The 21,730-nt window shown below is 49.7% G+C and overlaps 1 protein-coding gene across 4 annotated transcripts in view; it reads left to right on the top strand.

The window, feature by feature from the left end:
* Nucleotides 1-769: 769 nt before the first annotated feature.
* The window catches only part of TMEM268 (transmembrane protein 268), a 39,516-nt gene continuing 18,555 nt past the window's right edge, over nucleotides 770-21,730 (top strand). For 3 of the 4 annotated variants that reach the window (XM_060153321.1, XM_060153320.1, XM_060153319.1), the window contains exons 1-8: nucleotides 770-880; nucleotides 4,118-4,304; nucleotides 9,460-9,569; nucleotides 12,014-12,121; nucleotides 13,179-13,328; nucleotides 17,678-17,788; nucleotides 18,589-18,669; nucleotides 19,892-20,077. In XM_060153321.1, the coding sequence (XP_060009304.1) occupies nucleotides 4,196-4,304; nucleotides 9,460-9,569; nucleotides 12,014-12,121; nucleotides 13,179-13,328; nucleotides 17,678-17,788; nucleotides 18,589-18,669; nucleotides 19,892-20,077 (855 nt within the window). In that variant the 5' untranslated portion in view covers nucleotides 770-880; nucleotides 4,118-4,195. The remainder of the gene's footprint in view (nucleotides 881-4,117; nucleotides 4,305-9,459; nucleotides 9,570-12,013; nucleotides 12,122-13,178; nucleotides 13,329-17,677; nucleotides 17,789-18,588; nucleotides 18,670-19,891; nucleotides 20,078-21,730) is intronic. The other variant, XM_060153322.1, reaches the window with a different exon arrangement.

Raw genomic sequence — 21,730 nt, 5'->3', positions numbered from 1 at the left:
TTCTATGGAAATGTACGCAAGGTTAGTGCTTTTCTCAGGGAAGGGGTTAGTTGTCACTGTAGACACCCCTGAAGTCTCGAGTGATGGTGCTGGGGGTGGCAGCCAACGTCTAGTGAGCGGCCATCATGTGTCCTGCAGTTGTGTACACTTCACACCAATTATCTGATTAGAGCTTTACACAATCCCATGAAACAGTATCATCTGTTGTTTACAGAAAACTAAGGCACAGAGAGGTTAAACACTATAGCGAAGATGACCTAAAAAATCGGAGACACCTGGCTTAGAGCTCAGGGAGCCTGATCCCCAAACCGATGCTGTTAACACAGTGCACATATAACTTTTCATTAAAAAACAAGTCCCTAAGAAATTTCTGGTCCAAATATTTCTTCATCCACCGGGTCCCGTGACTGTCAGACATGGGCTGGACCTCAGAGGCAAGCCGCTGCTCTCACGACGGGGAGACGGAGGCTCCGAGGGGGGTTGGAACTCTTTCCGTCCGGGGCGCGGAGACCCCCCTCGCCCCCGCGCCCCAGAAGCGACGTGCGTGGTCGGCGAGCGCCGAGGCGCTTCCCGGCGTCCCGGGAGGGAGCCCGGCTTATGAAAGGCAGCTCCCAGCTCGGTTCCGAAGCGGGTCCGGGAGCCGGCTTCCCTCTGGGCCCCGAGGCGAGCCCGGCGGGCGGCTCCTCCCGGTGGGGTGACCGCGCGGGGCCGCCCCGGCCCGGGGGCGGGACCGGGGAGGGCGGCGCGCGGCGCGGGCGGCGGGCGGAGCGCGGGCAGAGGTGCCCCGAGACTGCGGCGTTGTGGGGCGGCGGCGCCGCCCGACCTTCGGCGTCCCCGGGACCCCCGGGCGGCGGTGAGGCGGCGACGGCGGCGCGGACGGGTGAGTGTGCGCGGGCCCGGGGCGCGCCCCCTGTGTTTGCGCGCGGGCCCGGGCGCGGGCGGCCGCGAGCCCTGATTTGAGGCGCGCGGGTCCCGTGCTGCCGCTGGGCTCCCGTGTCTTGGTCTGGGGTGGGCGCCGCGGGCCGCGTCTGCGTTCTTCCTGCGCCTTTGGGCCCCATTTCCCTCTGTCGTGCGTGGGAGCTCCTCTCGGGCGGCTCCTGGGAGCCGGTGGGCTTGGGACAGTGGGAGTGATTTCAGGGTGAGGGAGGCCCAGAGGCAGCAGACCCGGGAGGAGACTTGAGGGCAGAACCTGAAGCTAGACTCAGCTGCCCAAGGCCAAGGCCAGATGCGGCGGAGCATCCCTTGCCCGAATGAGCTCGGTTCCGTTGTGGCTCCATCCCCCACCTGGCTCCTTGACCTTGGAGAGTTCACTTTCGTTTCTGGGTCTTAATTTTCTCATGTGGAAAGTGGAGAGCTTGGAGCCATTGTCTCTCAAGGCTTTTCCACCGCAAAACGACTGTGACAGACCCTCTGTGGTACCTTGTTGGGACTTTCCAGTTTAACAAAATGAAACCTGACTTGTGAAAACTGTAGGAGTCCCCTTCTCCCCCAACACACACGAAGGCACACATGCACACCCCTCAGTGAGGCACAGGGCCTCCTGGGGAAGCTGGGCACTCAGTGTCTGCAGAAATGGAGACCTTTGCTCAGCGGGACTTTTAGGATATCTTCCTTTGCAGAGGCTTGCCACTCAACTCAAAAAGATGGATAACTGGAAGGTCTGGTTAAGTGGAATCAGCAATGGGAGTTAAGGAAGCTGGGGAGTGGATGACCTGTTAGTTACAGGAACCTCAGGGCTGTGCTCGCTCCCTGGCTCTGACTCCACCCCTGGTGCCTCTCCCTCCCTCCCTTGTCCCCTAGGGCTAGTGCAGGGCTGAGTGGGGTGGCAGGTCAGGACACACTGATGGGTGATGGGTCAGCACCTGCCCTTGGCCAGTCTTGCCAACAGCCCTCGTGCCCTCTGCAGCCTCCAGGTTGGATGAGGAGCTGCAGGGTGAGTGCACAGGCTGCCCTGATTGGGCCCATCCTGGCCTCTGGTTTGTACCTCTCCCTACTTGGTAGCCCCTTCTCTTGCTCTACCTTTGCCAAGCCAGGAGCCTCTTTCCCTGCTCCAAGAAGCCTCCTGAAACACTCTTCCCTCATTCCAAGGCGCTGCCGGCTCCCTCTGACTGCCTTCTTTGGTCATTGTCTGTTTGTTATTTCTCTTTCTCTGAGTTTCTCTTTCCCACCAGATGGTGGTACCCAGCAGGGAGGGCTGAACAGGGACTTAAGATTTTATTTCTGGTTTTATAGTTTAGAAAGCACAGGGCCTGGCACTAGAAGGTTCTTAGGGAGTGTCTGTGGAGTAAAAATAATGATTGCTATATTCCTTTTTGCCCCGTGCTGCTCTCGAGTGATTCAGGTATGAATTCTTTAAACCTCACAACAGCCTCGTTACATTATTCCCATTTACATGTGTAGAAACTGAGGCAGGTACAAGTCACTTGCTCCAGGTCGTACACGTGGGAAGTGGCAGGACTGTGCAGGTTGCTTTTATCCATTATGCTAAATGTCCTTTAGGTGAATGAATTCTCCTGGTGGGACTTTGTGGAGGCTAATTGGGCCAACTGGGGTGCTGGGATTTCTTCTTCCCAAAGACAATGTCTAGTTGTGGGATTTTGCAGCTAATGAACCTTCCATGCAGTCTGGAAGGATGTCTGTGCAGCCCCAGCTTGTGGGTGGTCCCTCCTGCCTGGAGGAGGGAGGGTGGGCTCAAGGACCTTTCTGAGATTCCAGTACAGCTTCTCCGGGCAGCAGGTTCCTAGCTATGATGTCCCTGGGTTCCTGGTCTGGAAAATGGATCCAAAGATTCTGTTTGTCTCCTGGGCCTAGGATATAATCAGGTGAGGCAGCAAAGGGCCTCAGTTATTGCCAAGTGCAGGGCAGACATCCTTGGGCTGTTGTTGCTTTCATGCCTCTTGGGGGGTACGAGATAAGAAGGAGGAATTAAGGGGTGATATGACTGGCCGGTACTCAGTGATATTTGGGAGTGCCTGTTGTGCGCCAGGCTTGGGCTAGGTAAGGGGAGGTGGTCCCTGCCATCCCACAGCTTGGCAGTTCAGATGCCAACTGGAGCTTGTTACTAGATCACACCTGGGAAATGCAGTCTCCCTCTACCCAGTCTTTTTTTTTTTTGTGGTATGCGGGCCTCTCACTGTTGTGGCCTCTCCCGTTGCGGAGCACAGGCTCCGGACGCGCAGGTCCAGCAGCCAAGGCTCACGGGCCCAGTCGCTCCGCGGCATGTGGGATCTTCCCAGACTGGGGCACAAACCCGTGTCCCCTGCATTGGCAGGCGGACTCTCAACCACTGCGCCACCAGGGAAGCCCGACCCAGTCTTTTTTAAGGCGGTTTAAGGAGGAGGCTCAGCGATAGCCAGACCTGGGTGCTGAGGTTCAGGGGCATGGGCATGAGGGGCTTGTATTCTGCAGCTGGATAGCCTGGTCCATCTCCTGTCTCCACAGCTCCCAGCCATCCCACCTTGGGCAGGTCATGTCACATCTTTGACCCTGTTAAATGGGAGAAACCTGTGAGGAAATGGGCCTTATGATGAGCAGGGTACTGGATGCCATACTTATGTTTCCTTGTGTTACCCCCCCAGCAGCTATGCCAGATAGGCCTCCCTGAACCCATTTTACAGATGAGGTCAGAACGGCTCAGGGAGTTAAGTACCTGACAGTGAATGTCCCAGAGCATGTGAGGGCTGAGTGAAGGTTCAAATCTAGGTCTTTTGGTGCTAAAATCCTTGCTCTTTTCTTTTTATAACGTTTTGCTGCTTTGTATAAACACGGCTCCCCATGATGAATATACCTATCCTGTACTCAGTCAGGAAGCGAAATCCCAGATGCCTGGGAGTGGGGCCTGGTCAGCTCGTGAGTTCTCTGTGGGTCCCTCGATGTGTCTGAGCTGGAGAAGGTCCCAGAGCAGAGGAGGTCTCAGCCAAGACCTTGAAGGGTTTCAGCCCTTGCCCCTCACTCCCTCTGAGAACGTTCCTCAGCACGATCAGCAAGTTCACAGTCCAAGGGAAGACTCTGGGTGGCTCTCACTGGTCTGGTGATGGCTTTGGCCTTGAGAGCCTGAGGAGCCTGGCCTGCCCAGGACTAGGCCTGAAGTTCTTTCTCGTGATGTTGTTTTCTGAAGGCAGGCGAAGCTGAGCTGGCTGCTCCAGGATGCACCACAGCTCTGAGAAGGGGAAGCAGAAATCCTGCTGGCTCTGCTATGGCGTGTGAACCGCAGATGGACCCCGGCGGGGCGGCTGGCCCCTTGCCCACCTCCTCCCCTGGGTGGAGCGCCCTGTCTGGCGGGAGCCCTCCTGGCTGGGGGCAAGGTAGGATCATGACCCTTAATTCCTTCCTCCCCTATCCCCCCAGGATGCTGAACTGGACTCACATAGTATGATTGAGGGGAGGGGAGCGGAGGGGCACAAAAGTGTCTTTAGATAAGAGCGGGCATTTGGGGATGTGTTTCCAGGCCACTTTCTGTCATTTCTACCTCTTCTCTCTGTCACCAACTCCTTAGATTGCCCTCTGCCAGGATCCCTGCTGTAGCTTTCTAGCACCTTTCCTCCTTGCCTCTTCTGTTCTCTGCATGGTGTCTCAGAGAGATTTTTTAAAATGCACAGCCAACCAAATCGCTTTCTGTTTCAGTGTTTCCCATTAGGCTTAGCATGAAGATCTATCATTCTCCAGCTTGCCAGGCCTGCCTAAATGGCTCTTGCTGCCCCTGTTCTCTGTTCCTGCCATGCTGCCCTGCCCCAGGACCTTTGCACCTGCTGTCCCTGCTGTGTGTTATGCCCTTTCCCTGCCTCCTTTTCCCTGCTTAATTTCCATCCATCCTTCAGAGCTAAGTTCACATATCCCTTCCATGGGGAATCCTCTCCTGATGGCCCAGCCTAAGCCGGGACCCTCTGATATATTCCTGTTTCTCCCTATAGCAATTACCAGTCTGTAATTAGATAATTACCTGTGTAATAAAGTGTTGAATGTCCAGTTTCCTCACTAGAATGTAAGCTCCACGAGTGCAGGGTCCCTGTTTTGCTTTGTTCATCACTGTGTCTATAGTACTTAGCACATGGCTTGGCCCATAGTATTATTATTTTTAAAATTTTATTATTATTTATTTTATTTATTTTTTTTTCACGGCATTGGGCCTTTGTTGCTGTGTGCAGGCTTTCTCTAGTTGCGGTGAGCGGAGGCTACTCTTTGTTGCAGTGTGCGGCCTTCTCATTGCAGTGGCTTCTCTTGTTGCAGAGCACGGGTTTTCGGCACCCGGGCTTCAGGAGTTGTGGCTTACAGGTTCTGGAGCGCTGGCTTAGTAGTTGCGGCGCATGGGCTTAGTTGCTCCGCGGCATGTGGGATCTTCCCAGACCAGGGCTCGAACCCGTGTCCCCTGCATTGGCAGGCGGATTTTTAACCACTGCACCACCAGGGAAGCCCTTTGCTCATAGTAGATGCTCAATAAGTATTTTGTTGAATGAATGAATGAGTGGCTGGGCATAGGCAAGGGGAGATGGCATTTTGCGTTGTGGCTTGTTTCTTAGATGATTTAAAACTTAAAAACAAGGGTTCCTTTTATGACTACTGTTATTAGGAAAGCAGTTCACATACACACATACCCGTAGAATGAAATGGAATGGAATAATTTACCTTCAGCTCTTTGAAGATATAGCTCTACTGGTTTTTGGCAAGCCAGTTCTTGCCCCTTTATAGGAAATAGCTCCCTGTACACACACACACACACACACACACACACACACACACACACACACACACACACACACACACACACACACACACACACACACACACACACACACACACACACACACACACACACGCTTCTTTGGTAGCTTTTTAGATCCTTTTTCTTAGCCTAGGTGTAAAAACAAGTATTTCTAAGTGGAGGACTTGCAGTTCTCACATTGAGGAGCAGATGAGAGAGATTATTACCAAGAATCCAGGAACTCATGGTTTGAAAGGGAAACAGAGACACTATGAAAAGTCCTCACATTGCTCAGGCAAACACTGTCCTCATAGTGCAAAGAGCCAGGCTAGGGGAGTGGTTCACAACCTCCATGCCTGGGATCCAGCTCAGTGTGTGTTTTCTGCTCTGTGCTGTGCAGTGGAGGGCTAGTCTGAGGCTCCGCACAGCATGACTGCCTGCATTTTGTATGCTACCCTTTCTCTTCACTTCTTCTCTTCTTACTTTCATTTCCCCTGGTACCACCAGGCAAGCTGGTTCTCCTTTCCGAGGTTCAGTTTCCTTTTCCATTGTAATGGTTTTCCACCTTCTAGGAGTCTTGGAGGATTAAATGGAATCACGACTGTGAGCCTAAGCCCGTGCCTGGTGCATAGGATGGGATCAGTCCCTGGAAGCTATTCTTATCGCATTTTATTGTTCTATTTTATTTTGGTCTTGATCTTCTTTTTGTCTGTTTTCCCTCATTTGCTTATTTTTAAATCTAATTTTATCTTTTCATATTTTATTTTATGAAGCCACCTTAAATCCTTTCTGGAACAAGGTGTGGGAAGGTAAAAACCAACACAGCTCAACTGGTGTGCCTTTATGGTAACTTAGGAGCTTTGACAAGCTGGCTTTTAAATTATGACAACAGTAGCAGCCAGTCATTCAGTACCCATTTTGCACCAAGCGCTTAATTTTTATCATCTTAATTATTTGCAAAATCCTCCGCGGTGGATATAATCATCCTCTAAGGGGATGGCCAGGGATTAAATTGTTTCTTCAAGGTGCTCTGTTAGTGAGAGGCTGAGTTACCATTTGAACCCCAAAGCATCTAGCTTGTGCTTTCCCCACCTCATTTACACAGGAAGCATTTACTTAGTGCCTACTGTACACCTGGCACTGAACCCAGCTCAGGGGATTCAGTGATGTGCAAAACCAATGTGGGAGTATATAGTCTGATGGAGACAGTGGACTTTAATCAAGTAATTGCATACACATGTGCTCATCTTTGATAAGCATAAAGGAGGAGAGCATGTAGTTATGGGCAGGTTTATCAGACAGATTTGATCTGCTACGAGTTTAGAATGTCAGGGAAGACTTCCTGGGCAAGGGATTAATGAGCTGGAACACAAATGATGACTTGGATATAATGGAGTGAGGCTAGGTGGATGTGTTCTAGGGAGAAAGCCGGAAGAGCATGCACAAAGGCCCTGGGGTGGGAGAGAACACTACATGTCCAAGGGGCTAAGGAGGCTGGGGTGGCAAGACACAGAGTGAGGCTGAGGCTTCAAGGTGAGCTTGGCAGGAGGCTAGTTCTTCGAAGGGCCGGGGGAGCTTGGTAAGGAGGTTGGTTTTTGCCAGAGGACTGGGAGGCTTTTGAAAGTTTTACTCAGAGAATTTGTATTAATCTGATCTGTGCTCTGGCTGCTGTGTGAATGCATCGTAAGAGGAAGAGCAGGTTGGAGAAACCAGTTAGGAGACTACGGCAGGTACAGGGAGAGGTGAAGGGAGCCTGGCCTAGGGTTGTGGTGAAGATACCAAGGGGTGCACGGAGCTGGGAGAGATTTTGTTGGCCCAGGTGGCAGGGCCCAGGGATGGATGGGGTGAGGGGTTAGAGGAGCGTTTGGGTGGGCCAGGGATTCCCAGGAAGGTAGAGCTAGTCATTTTGCTTTAAGACTCAGGGATTAACCCCGAGCTGGGCCCTGAGCCAGCAGGTAACATGTTCATGGTTTAATCCCTTCAGTCCTGCCTCCTTTTCTGAGCAACAGCTACAGAAAATGTGCTGAAATATTCAGCTCCCAGCCCTGCGTGGCTGAACGCTGGGATCCTAGAATCTCAGGCCTGGACTACCCTGCAGCAGCTGCCCTGGCTGCTCTCTGGTGGCTCCCTGGGCCTCATACGTGATGGAAGGAGATCTCGGTCCTTCTGTTCAGAGTTTCTCTACTCAGAAGGGAAGTTGGTTTGGCTTCTTTCTGCTGCCCTTCCTCCCTGGACCCGAGGGGATTTCACTGTAGCTGGCCTCCCTCGGGTCTCCTGGTCCGGCTTCATTGCAGCCCTGCAGGGCATCCTCGAATAAATTTGATAGCCATTGTGACAAGCCTGAGATGATGTGTGTTTTTGAGGTATGACTTCACTCGATATATGCTTTTAAAATGTTGAGCGAGTGCAGAGACACTGGGGAGGGCTTGCCCGTAAGTCAGCGGATTAGTTTTCTGTGACTGTTGTAACAGGTGCCACTAACAGTGGCTTAGCAAATGCAGTTCTTCTCTTACAGTTCTGTAGGTTAGAAGTCTGACACTGGCCAGACTGTCGGCTCACAGCCTGACAGCCCTGGTCAGCAAGGCTGCATTCCTTTAGGAAGCTCCAGCGGAGAATCTGTTTCCTTTTCTTTTCCAGCATCTAAAGGCCACCCACAGTCCTTGGCTGCTGAAGCCTTCCGCCATTTGTTTTTTAAAATTTTATATTTATTTATTTACTTGGCTGCGTCGGGTTTTAGTTGTGGCGTGCGGGCGGCACACGGGCTTCTCTCTAGTCGTGGCGCGCGGGCTCTAGAGCACTTGGGCTTAGTTGCCCCGTGGCATGTGGGATCTTAGTTCCCCGACCAGGGATCTAACCCGCGTCCCCTGCATTGGAAGGCGGATTCTTAACTATTGGACCACCAGGGAAGTCCCCTTCCGCCATTTTAAAGCCAGTAATGTTCCATCTCTCTGTACCTTTCTTCCTTAGTCACATCCCTCCTGGCTCTTCTGCTGCCTCCCTCTTCCACTTTTTTTTTTTTTTGCTGCGCTGAGTGGCATGCGGGATCTTAGTTCCCTAACCAGGGATCGAACCTGTGCCCTCAGCAGTGAAAGCGTGGAGTCCTAACCACTGGACCGCCAGGGAATTCCCTCTCTTCCACTTTTGAGGATCCTTGTGATTACAGTGGGCCCACCCAGATAATCTAGGATAATCTCCCTATTTCAGGCCAGCTGATTAATACCATTAAGTTCACCTGCAACCCCCATTCTCCTTTGCCGTGTAAGATAACGTATTCACAGGTTCTGGGGGTTAGGGTGGGGACATCCTTGGGGGTTCACTGTTGTGCCTACCACATTGTTACCTCTTACTTAGACTCCGAGCCCACCAGGGATGTAAGTTGTTTGGTTGTACTTCCTTTGCCATCCTCGAATAAATGTCTGCTGGATCATCTCCTCAGTGTAATTAGTTGTTCAATCTCTGTTTAAATATCCCTTGTGAGGGGGAGCCCACTACCTCCCAGACTTTGTGTGGACAGAGCTCACATTCTTGAGAAGTTCTTCCTTTGATGGTCTCAAATAATGTCCTAAAAGCCTCCGGCCTCAGTTCTGTCTCCTGGGAGCTTTCCAGTCAAGTCCAGTCCTTCTCCCGTAGGAGTTGGAGGATGGCAAGTCCCTCCTCGCCATGAGAATGTTCTCAAGGCCAGAGGAGGTGATGCCATCAAGGTCTGGGCTCACCCAAAGTCCTTATTGCTCAGCCCGATGAAGCTCCTGGTCTGCTTTCAGAGCTCCACAACGGCCAGGTCCTCACAGTTCTCCGGATTGACAATACCTGTGCACCCATCTCCTTCGATCTGGGAGCCGCCGAAGAACAACTGCAGACCTGGGGCATTCAGGTGAGCGCTGACTTTATGGAGTCCTTAGTACTTTTTCTTCCATCCATCCATCCATCCATCCACCTGTCTGTCCGTCTATCTATTCTATCATCCAATTATTCACAACATTTTTATTAAACACCTACCCTGTGCTCAACATGGTAGGGAATATAAGGAAGATGTCCTCTCCTTCCAATTAATTAACTTAACAGATGTGTGTTTTGGGGTGTCCACCCTGTGCTGGCCACTTAGGCGGTCACTGAGTACTACAGAGGTGACTAGGTCCCCGTGCCTGGTGTCACACTGCTCACAGAGCCCAGTGGGTGAGATAGACATGCGTCAGGTAAAGCAGAACAGTATGGTATAAGTGCTGCAGTAGAGGGATGCACAAGACATTGAAGACATTCACAGGAGAAAGTGATAAACTCAGCTCAGGGAGCAGTGGTTATGAAAGTGTCCGCCTTATAACTAAAGCAGCCCGTTATTATACTGGCAAAATGGGTTTATTTGGTAATAGCAGAAAGTTGCAATTCGGGACAGGCATGCTATAGTAAAAACGGGGAAGTCTGGAGAAACGAAGGAAAGGACTGTTGTTTTATAGAGGTTAAAGAGAAGTTGGGAGGGGCTCTTATAAACAAGGAGGCCAGTGGGGGAAACTGGGGGTTCCAAGTGTAGTGGCTTTTCATTGGCTGAGTTGTGACAGCCTCTGGTTGGCTGGGCTATTGCCAGGCGAGGAGAAAATCTTCCTCCTGCTGAGGTAGTAAAAGGCAGAAACAGACCTTCTTCCTGTTGGAGATGCAAGGTGATTCTCTTCGCGTTTGGAGTCTGCGGATGACAATGAGTGGTAGGGCATGAGAGCACCTCCTTCTGGCCTTCCCAACTCCAGTATAAATGAGATTTCCTTTATTCATTCTAACAAAAGCTTTGCAGAGGAGCAGATACTTGACCTGGGCTCTTGAAGGAAAAAAAGGAGTTTGCTGGGTGGACAGGAGGAAGGGCATTTTAGGAGAAGGAACTGCTTCTGCAAAGGGAAGGGTGCGTGAATTCATTAGATGATAATGCAGTACCTTCAAGCATAGTGATTCGAGGCATAGGCTTCACGGGGGTTCCTAGATCTGGATGCAGATCCAGCTCAGCTGCTTACTGCCTGGGTGACTTTAGGCAGGTGACTTAACCTCTCTGAGCCACAGTCTCATCATCTGTAAAACGAGGGCAATATTAATACCTATTACACAGGGTTTTTGTATGGATTAAGAGAAGTAGTGCTCGAGGAACACTTGCACTGGCCCTGGCACATAGTAAATGTTCAATAAATTGTGGTATTGCTATTAAGTTCCCACAGGTGTGGTTCTTGCTCTTCTCAAATCCTCCAGCATGATTAGGCATTCATCTTCACTGCCCAGGGAGGATTATTTATGGCTGAGGAAGCTACATTGCTAATTTTACCTTGAAGACTTGAGAGTTTACTCCTTTAAAACAGAATTGCATTATGGTTTAAAACAACATTTTATCACCATTAAAGGGAAACTTTCCAAGTTGACAGTACTAGCCCCACATCAGCACATGAGCTGGTTTTGCTTCCCACGCTTCCTTTCAGCCTTTGTACAAAAGAACATTTTTCTTAAACAGTTGTCTTCAGATTGGGTTTTCTTAACTGATGAACAGTTTACATCTTGTTCTACCATGTTCCTAAATATCTCTAATGATTAAATTCTGTGTTCTTAAGCAATCCATTCTCATAGGACCTTTGCTCTATGACATTTTTTGTTTGGGCAGGAAGATGTGAATTTTCAGTATCTTGGACTGTATTAATAGTTATTGATGGTACAGTTTGAGAATAACACTTGTGTATCAAGTGTTCACTACGGAACCAGCACCGGGCTTGTGTACACATACACTTAGACACACATATCTATCTAAGTAAGAGAACAGAGGCCCCCAAAGATGTCCAGATAATATGTGTCTACATACTATACGTATATTTATTGTATTTATTGTAAATATTGTATATGTATTATCTTATTTAATATGCCTGTCACCTCTACAAGTTGTACTTTGATTATCCTCATTTTATCTTATTTATTTATTTTTAAAAATTTTATTATTTTATTATTGATGGCTGGCTGACTCCATGGCCTGCACCTTAACCATTAGGCTATCCTGGATCTGCTGTGAGGTGCTGAGCCTTGGGCTACAGGGATCCCTCTCCTGGATGTCCTCCTGGATCTCGAGCTGTCCCATCTCCCCAGTGGTGCCTGTCCTTCTCTGATCTGGAAGCTGCACCCTGTGATTGCCACGCCATGCTCCATGCTCCCCATTCTGCCTTTGGGGGCAGCCAGGAATGCACCTCATCCCCCTTCCACGTGATAGCCACGTGAACTGGCCACAACACCCCTGCTGGTGGGAAGGAGTGGGGTGTGGTTCTCCGTGGCTGACAGGTCTCTTTCCCTTGGGTGGCCAAGCAGGTCCCGGCTGAGCAGTACAGGAGCCTGGCTGAGAGTGCCCTCTTGGAGCCCCAAGTGAGGAGATACATCATCTACAACTCGAGGCCTATGCGGCTGGCCTTCGCTGTGGTAAGAGCGAGGGAGGCCTCTGAGGCACTGCTAAATTCGGCGCAGTGCCCTGGAGCCTGTTGGTGTGGGTCACGGGTTTGGGGGCTGGTGGCTGGGCTGCCTGGGAGAGAGCAGTACACCTGGACCTGGGTTTGGTGTAAGAGGAGATTCATGGGGGAGAGTTGTAACCAGCTCCCCATGCAGAGGATGGGAGGCAGGGTTTATTAAGGCCAGAGCTGGGGGATTGGGAATCTGTAGACCCACCCCTGAGGCTCTGGACTCAGTGTCTGGCTTTGTCAAGGCTTTCCTCCTCTCTGGCATTTGGTTTCCCCATCTGTTCAACAGATTGGTCTATTTCGGCTCTAGTCACATATGTGTGTGTGTATACATATAAACATATGTATACACCTATATATATACGTAAACACACACAGGCAGACAGAATATGGCGCAGCCGGTGTTGGAACCCGGGCACCCTGGTTTCTGCATCTGTGCTCTTAACCACTGTGACCTGCCACTCCTCTGTATGTATAAATGGTCAAAAAGCACTCTTGACTCCCATGTCCTGCTTCTGGGAGGGGAAGGGATGGCCACTGGCAGTTACTGATTTCCTAAGAAGTGCTAGGCTGTTACATAGGTTATCTTATTAACCCTTATAACAACACTGTGAAGTAGGTATTATTATCCCCATTTTACGGATGAGGAAACTGAGGCCCAGAGAGTTGTTACAACTTGTCTAAGGCCACCTAGCTGTTGAAGGATGAACGTGGGCTTCTGATTCAAATTTATCTCACTCCCAAGCCCCCCCTCCCTTCTCTGTTTTATTTGAATTCAGAGTAAGCAAGGATTTGGAGTGGCTATTCTAACCCCTTGCCTCTCCCTTTGCTTTTGAACAAAGAACAAGGGCCCATTCTCACAGACCACCCCAATCTCCCGCCCCCATCAGTCTCTGACTGGCCTTGTGAGCTCGCGCATCCATGGAGGGCGTCAGAAGTGGCCAGAGGGTGTCCCTTGGAATGGAGCTGCTTCGTTTGAGGACTGGTGTTGCTGACGGTGCCCTTTCTCTGGCTTCTTGCAGGTGTTCTACGTGGTGGTATGGGCCAACATCTACTCCACCAGCCAGATGTTCGCCCTGGGGAACCACTGGGTGGGTGTGCTGCTCGTGACCCTGGCTGCCATGAGCCTGACCCTGACTCTTGTGCTCATTTTCGAGAGACACCAGAGGAAGGTAAGACATCCGGGGACTCCAGCCATGCTCCCTCCAGAAAGGCTGTGTGGACAGGATAATCCCAAGTCAGATTTTTCTTTTACCTGCTTCAAAGAATTTCCCCAACCATGAAAATTCACCCTGGCCCGTGTGCCCAGTGACTAAAAGAAATCAAATCACACGTGTGATTAAATCCTTCCTGTTTTTCTCTCTGATGCCTGTGGGTTGTTTTTCTGGAAGCAGGCTGTGTTTTGAGAGAGTCTGGGAGCGGGGAGGATGACACTTTGAGGCGACTGAGCCCTTCCATGCACCTCCTCTGCCTGGGTGCTCGCCACGGCCCTGTGAGCGAGGGTGTTTCCTGGACCCACCTCACAGCATGGGGTACCTGCGGAGAGGTGGATGGACTCTGCCTGGTGCTTGGTTGACAGTTGTGTCTCATTTAACCCCAGTAACGACCTCTGAGGCAGAGAGTGGGTGGGTGATCAGGGAGTTTAGGTAACTTGTCCCAATCCCACTCTGAGTGGCAGAGTGGAGGTTCAAAGCCTGAACCCTGTGATTCCTGATCTCATTCACAAAGGAGATCGATACCCCCGGCTTAATGTGTGGTTTGCTAATTGTCTTCTGCTTCTTCAACATCTGTCTTTTGTTACTGTTGAGCACTTCATATGTGGTAGGTCATCACTAAATGCTTTACATGCATTAACTCATTAAACCCCCCAGTAAACCTCTGGGTAGAGGCTTTTACGTTCATTTTGCAGGTGAGGAACCCGAGGCTCCGAGAGGCCCAAGAAGTAGTCCAAGGTCATGCTGCTAATAAATAGCAGAGCTCGAATTCAAGGCCAGGAGGCTCAGATTCCAAGCCACATTCTCAGTCAATACCCAACTGTATTGGTGTTCTGTGGCTGTAACAGATAACCATAAATGTAGTGGCTTAAAACAACAGAAATGTGTTGTGTTACAGTTCTGTAGTTTAAAAGTTTGACGGGGCTGGGCTGCCTCCTTTCTGGAGCCTCTAGGGCGGGAATCTGTCTCCTTGTCTTTTCCAGCTCCTGGAGGCCACCTGCGTTCCTTGGCTCATGGCCCCTTCCTCCATCTTCAAAGCCAGCAGTGGTGGGTTGAGTCCTTCTCGCATTCTTGACTCTGAGTCTTCTGTCTCCCTCTTCTACTTTCAAGGCCCCCTGTGATTACGTTGGGCTGTCTAGATAATCTGGGACAATCTTCCCATTTTAAGGCTAACTGATTAGCAACATTAATTCCATCTACACCCTTAATTTTTCAGTGCCAAGTAACATAAATTCACAGGTTCTGGGAAGTAGGATTTACACATCCTTGGGGGACCCTTATTCTGGCAACCACCCCTCCACTGTCTTTCCAGCTGCTTCAGAAGCTCCCCCAGCACCTGGCACAGAGCTGGACTTTGAGATCTTTAGCAAACACTCCACTCTTGCCTCACTCAGGAGGAGAGGGCGGGATGTTGGGAAATGTGGTCAGGGTTCAGGGGTATGAATTCCATTTAGTGCCTGTGCTCACAGGGACAAATAGGAACTTCATGGCTTAATCATTCTGAAAGGATCTTTGTCGGGCTTTGCGATGAGGCTGACAGAATAATGCTGCCCTTGGGCTCTGCTGAAGCTCTCATGGCCCCTGTGTTTGGCCTATAAAAAAATCAGTGGGGCTGGCTGCTTCTGCAGCAAGAACCTTCTCTTGGGGAGGGGGAAGGAGCAAAGTGCCCTGCTTCATCAGGAGCAAGCAAAATATCTGGCACCTGGCAGGTGCTTCAGGGAGGCAGTTCAGGGAATGCCTGCTGTGGCTCTCTGCCTCCTTCCTCCCTTTCTTCCTTATTCAGCTGGCATTTATGAAGCCTCCGCAAGTGCCTAGGAGATGTGCTAGGCACAGGGCACAGAGACAAACAAGACCCTGGATCTTTACGTGTAGGGGCAGCGTGGAGGCCCCAGGTACATAATAGCCCTTCTGTCATCACTGTTTGTTGATCCCCTCCAGGATCCTTACTTTCTCATAAGACCATCGTTTAATGAGCACTTACTATGTGTTCTGTGTTTGGGACCTGATATCCATGCCCAACAACAACCTCACAAGGAGGCAGGGTACCTCTGCCATTTGCTAGCCCTGCAGCCTGGGGTGATTTATTATTTAACCTCTCAGGGCCTTAGTTTTCTCATCTGTACAATGGGATAATAATTTTAGCTCCCTCATAGGATTGTTGGGAGAACTAAATGACTTAATACATGCAACGTGCTTATAATCTTACTTGGTGTTACATAAATGCTCACTATGTATCAACTGTTATGATTATTTACTCTTCACTAGTGGTGAAACCAAAGCTCAGAGAGGTTAAGTAACTAGTCTGTGGTCACACAGCCTTGCTCAGGTCTTCCTCTGAGCCTCAGCTCAAGGACTTCTTTATCCTCGGATCCCTCATCTCTCAGGACCATGCAGATCCCCCTTCCTGACCATTGTCACTCTTACTGTTTGTGTCCTACCCGCATCACATAGCATCCTTGAGAGCCTCAGCATTTGTACACACTGCCTTGTTTTCCCCTTGTTTGGGTCATTATTAGCCTTTTTCAAGATCAGAAGGCTTATGAAGGCAGGCAAGACTCTGTCTTTTATCCCCTAAAGAGTAAAACACATCACTAGGGTATGTTGAAAATTCCTAAAAATATTCGTTTGTGGCCAACATGGTACAGTGGAAAACATGGTGTTTTCAGTTGAGTATCGTCATCATAAAGATATTACTAGGTAACATATATCGAGTGTTCATTCTTCCAGGTGTCCTATGTGTATTAACTCATTTCATCCTTATTCTAACCCTTATTGTTCGGGGGTGTTATCTCCAATTTGGACGTGAGGGTGTGGAGGCAGAGATGGTGACTAATTTGCCCAGGGTTATATAGGTAGTTAAGAGATGGAGTCAGGACCTGAAATCTTGGTGATAGGGGTTTCTGAAAGGGTGAACACCCTTGCTAAAGTTCTAGGCAAAACAAAATATAATCACCCCTTGATTTTTATAATACAGGCAGACTTTGGAGATACTGTGGGTTTGGTTCCAGACCACTGCTATAAAGCGGATATCACAGTAAAGAGAGTCACACGAATTTTTTGGCTTTCTAGTGCATATAAAAGTTATGTTTACACTATACTGTAGTCTATTAAGTGTGTAAAAGCCCTATGTCTAAAAAAAAGCAATGCACATACCTTAGTTAAAAAATAACGCTAGTGGAAAAATGGCGTCAATAGACTTGCTCGACTCAGATTGTCACAAACATTCAGTTTGTAAAAAAAAAAAAAAAAGGCAGTATCTGTAAAGCGCAATAAAGCGAAATGCAATAAACGAGGTGTGGCATTCCTGGAAAATTCAATGTATTTTAAAACCTATTCACAAAACACTTTAGGTTTATATGTAAAATGGAATTAGGTTGGCCAGTCAGAGAATTATGAAGAGAGTTTTTCACATGTGCTCGTGCCCAGTGGGACATTTAGGGTTCAGGTAGGCTGGGGGACAGTTCTTCCACGTGCAAAATTCTCTGTCATGGGACGTGGCCTACAGTGGAAGGCATGTGTTTAGCATCCCTGGTCCTCGTCCCTAAATGCCAGCATTGCCTGTCCTGTGCCTGTGACAACCGTAAGGGCCTTCTCACACATTCAGAAGCTCCCTACAGGGGTCCTTCCTGTTTTGGGGACCATTGTCCTCGATTGAGTTGCCTTCTAATTGCATCTGAAAGTCCTTGTAGGGTCTTATAGAGCTTTGGGTCCTGTCACCCTTCCTATCCTCTCCTGCCCGATCTGCTTAGCACCTACTTTGTCATCCATGGCGTCAGTTGGTTCTGGTGGGAAAAGAAGGAGATGGATTCCCAGAGCCCCCCTCCGAGGGCCAGTCACTGGGTTAGGTAGTATGGAAAATAGGTGCTTTATTTCCACAATCGATGCTCAAAGCTCTCCAAGCCCCTCCTCCCTCAGATATGTGTGTCCCCCGACTGTGTCCCAGGCACTGGGTTAAGTGCGTCACACACACAATCTCAGTTCAATCTCACCATGTTCCTAAGGGCCGGAGATGCTTTTTATCCTTCTTCAACAACTGAAGAAAGCAAGACTCAGAAGGGACACATTTGTCCAGGGCCACACCGCCGGGAAGTAGCAGAGCTGGGCTTCACCCGAAGCTCTCTGACACTGTTGAATTTATTGTCCCAACAATGCCACAGTCTGTTTTATAGGGGAGACAATGGATGTGTCTTGGAGACCAGGATTGTCCCGTGGTGTCTCGGGGAGGGACAGTGTGTGGTTATTGCTCAGGCCCAAGAGCTCCCCGGCAGCATGGAGGTTGGGCCATGGGGCTGGCGTTTGTCTTACAGGCCAACGCCAACACGGATCTGAGGCTGGCGGCTGCCAACGGAGCCCTCCTGAGACACCGGGTGCTGTTGGGGGTGACAGACACGGTGGAAGGCTGCCAGAGTGTGATTCAGGTACTGTGTCTTGGAGTGACCTCTCCAGTGGACCCACTTTGGGGCTGGGCTCTCCCAGTCTGTGCAGTGTCCCCCGGAGTCTGCTAATGGAGATGGCGTCGGCAGCCCCTCCTTCCTCTCTGCTCCAGTGTTTCTTTCTGGAGACTCCTCTCTGGGTGGTAACCAGCAGCCTAGAACCTCCACGAGGCGGGGCTGGAAGGGAAGCTCGGCGACCATCCAAGCCACATTCCTCATTGAACATTTATTCAGCAAAGAGATGGGGCCTCCTCTGTTTCGAGCCCTCAGTACCCAGACAAGGTCCCTGGGGAGGCAGGTCAGACCCTGAGGGCCTTGTCCTCCTGGCATGGTTGTTTTCTTGGCCCCAAGGCAATGGGGAGATCTGAAGTGACTAGAGAGGTCACACAGTGGGTCTGGGACACAGCTGGGCTGGTTGAGGCCCAGGGCGCCTGAGCCTGGCTGGGGTCTGCCTGAGAGGATTGATCAATCTCCTCAGCACCACGTCCGCGTTCTTAGCTGGTGAGGGGCCCAGGGTGTGGGTACGGGTGGGCCCCCAGCGGGCACAGGGTTTGACATTTTCCAAATCTGCACACGAAGCCACTTGTCTACCAGACCCCGTCGTGCGGGGGGGACTCTGGGAGAGAGCAGAATGGCATGCTCACGCCGGAGACCGGGATGAACCTGGTCATCCCCAGAAGGGCAAGCCTGCAGCGAGGAGGCAGGAGGGGAGGCCCGTCTCAGGGATGGAGAGTTCAAGGTCGGGTCGTTTTGGCCTCAGCAGTCACGGCTGCTTCTCTCCCCAGCTCTGGTTTGTCTACTTCGACCTGGAGACCTGTGTGCAGTTTTTGTCCGACCATGTTCGAGAAATGAAGACGAGCCAAGAGGTGAGATACCTTAAGTGAAAAGCAAAAAAATAAACCAGGAGGCTAGATTGTATAGATTGCATTACCTCAGCGTTGGAACAAGTGTCTAAGGAAAAGTTACTTGGAGGGAAGAATACCTCTGTGGAATCATGGTTGTTTTTGCCTAGGGAATTATGGCTGTTTTTCTCTTCCTTTTTAAAGAATTTTTTTAAAAATAGAATTATTTATTTATTTATATTTAATTTTTGGCTGCGTTGGGTCTTTGTTGTGGCGAGCGGGGGCTACTCTTCGTTGCAGCGCACGGGCTTCTCATTGCGGTGGCTTCTCTTGTTGCGGAGCATGGGCTCTAGGCGCTTGGACTTCAGTAGTTGTGGCACGTGGGCTCAGTAGTTGTGGCTTGCGGGCTCTAGCACGCAGCCTCAGTAGTTGTGGCACACGGGCTTAGTTGCTCCGCGGCATGTGGGATCTTCCTGGACCAGGGCTCGAACCCATGTCCCCTGCATTGGCAGGTGGATTCTTAACCACTGTGCCACCAGGGGAGTCCTCTTTTCCTTTTTAACTAGTCGCATTTTCCACATTTTCTACAGTGAATATAAATTTTATTTATAATAATAATAATAAATAACAGTGAGAATATATTTCATTTATAACAACAACAATAATAAAGATTCTGGCAGAGGAAAATACCATATATTTAGATGACTTTCACTTGTTTGAAATCCTGAATGTTTTGAGAAGGAACGGGGAGAGTTTGCTCCAGTTCCACAGAGGAGGAAACTGAGGCTCTGAGAAGCCGCATAGCTGGTTGGTGATGCCAAGTTTGGAGCCCAGCTCGCCTGTCCTCGAGCCCTGTGCTTCTTCCCTGGGATCCATTTTCGGGCCCCCGCAAGTGCTGTAGTTGGCTTTGAAGTCAGGATCGTGGCTTAGCCCTGATCCGGACCCATTGGTTCCTGTGTGGCTTTGGGCAATTCCTTTGAGCTCCAGTTTGCTCATCTGCAACATATGGGTAAAGATTCCCACGTCCCAGGCTGCTTTGAGGAGCAGATGAGAGCATGGAAGGAAAAGTGCTTCTGACCATACTTTGGCAGGAATGATCTGATCTCTCCAGAGTCTCCTGAGGTCAGCATCTGAGTCTGTAGACGGTCTATGCGTCCTGTGTGGGTCTGCGGCTCAGGGAACCACCCGGCATCCTCCATCCACCTAACTTAGGACACCACCGAGCCCCTCTCTGTTTCCTTTGCAGTCCTTGCTGAGAAGCAGATTGAGCCAGCTGTGTGTTGTCATGGAGACTGGGGTGAGCCCCACGGTGGCCGAGGGGCCGGAGAACCTGCTGGAGGAAGCTCCTCTCCTGCCCAGCAGTCCTCGTCCCACGGAGAGGCCACTCATGCAGACCGAGCTTCGCCAGCTTATTCCTGAGGCTGAGCCGGAGGTAACAGGCACCTGGGCCAGTCAGGTCCCCTCCTCCCCAACCAGGTGTTTGCATAGGGTCCGTGTGGGGCTCTCAAGTTCTAGATTCCTGGGGACATGCCTTTACTGGGTTGGTAGGGACCATACACGTCTTCTAGCCTACCAGTTTTCAATATTCTTTTCCTCACGCCAGCACTTTAAAAGATAGCTTAGAGGAATCATTTTATACTTATTGGGTGCCCCCTCACCCCATTTAAAAAATATCTTGGTATTCTTTTGTGTAGTTCTATTGGATATGTAGTTGCATATTGATGGATCATAGCCTACCTAACCATAAACACGTTGATGAATATTTGGATCATTTTTAAATCTATCAATCAATCTATCATCTCTCCATCCATCTCCTTAAATTGCAGTTGGATATTTAAATCTTGTATGCATCTCTGTTGAATTCCATTTCCTCCTGCTCCAGAGTTCTGTTGGGTCCTGCCACCCAAGCTGTCTGTTGGGTATGGTCAAGAGCTAGTAGACCAGAAGTCTGGTAATGTGGTTTGCGGCTTGTGCAACCCTCTTCTCACCATGAGGACAGACCCACTGTCTGGGAGACATGCAGTGAGGGGCGACCTGTGGCAGGGTGTGATACAGGAGAGCACTTGCATTTTCTTTTTAGCCAATAGATTTGGGGATTAAAGGTCCAAACCAGCCCAGACTTTCCCTTTTGCATGGATGGGGAGTGGGGGGACCTGCAAATAGGACCATTATGAGGGAAAATGATAAATATATTAATCTCTTCAAAGAGCTGAAAAGATTGATAAGATCACGTTCTTTCTTGTGCATGCATGTCTGGGTTTATGTGAAATAGCTCATTAACTATGATGGGTCTTTTAAATTATTTTTTCAAATTCATTCAAACAAATAGTAATACAATTTCCTGTCATGAATATCAAGTCTCAGGGTGTGTGCACATGTTTTTAAAGTAGCTGCCCTTATAAAATAGCAAAGGAAAATACAAGCAATGCCCAAGTCTCAACGGGGGCCAGACTGTCATATTTCAGGAGGAACCCAGTGTGTGCAAAAGGCGGAGAAACAGTTATAATGACCTCTTTCATTTTCACAGGTTTTTATCATGCATAAAATTCTTTAGCATATCCTCTGAAGTATAGATTATTTTCCCTTCTTCCTTGATGGGTGAAGTAAGCTTCCAAGAGGTCAGCTGACTCACCCAAGGTCGCAGAACAAGGGAGAATGTGGCAAAGTCCAAGGCAGAAACCAGTCCTATGATTCTCAGGAGGCCAATTTCTTGTCACAGTTCTTTGTTTCTTATGTTATCAATTTTAGAATAAATGGGCGAGAAGACCAATCTGAGTTAGTAAGTGGCAGGCTGTTTGACGTTTTCAACATTTTTCTAGCACAAAGGATAACTCCAAGGAAACACGGCTCCTACAGAGCTAGGTGGAATTTCTGCTTTTTGAATAATGATAATGGTAGTGATATTGATGCCATTTATTGCGAATTAGGTATTGGGCTTTCTATCCATTAGTGCTTTTAGTCCTCACTCCAGCTCAACCAGAAAGGTGCTGTGATTTTCTGTCTTACTGATGAGGAAGTGGGCTAAGCAAGGTGAAGCGACTTTGCTCAGGGTCCGTCCCAGGGTGGCTGAGCTGACATTCCCATT

This window comes from Lagenorhynchus albirostris, chromosome 7 (assembly GCF_949774975.1).
Source record: "Lagenorhynchus albirostris chromosome 7, mLagAlb1.1, whole genome shotgun sequence".
Classification (NCBI taxonomy): domain Eukaryota; kingdom Metazoa; phylum Chordata; class Mammalia; order Artiodactyla; family Delphinidae; genus Lagenorhynchus; species Lagenorhynchus albirostris.
This window is presented reverse-complemented; position numbering and strand designations above follow the sequence as displayed.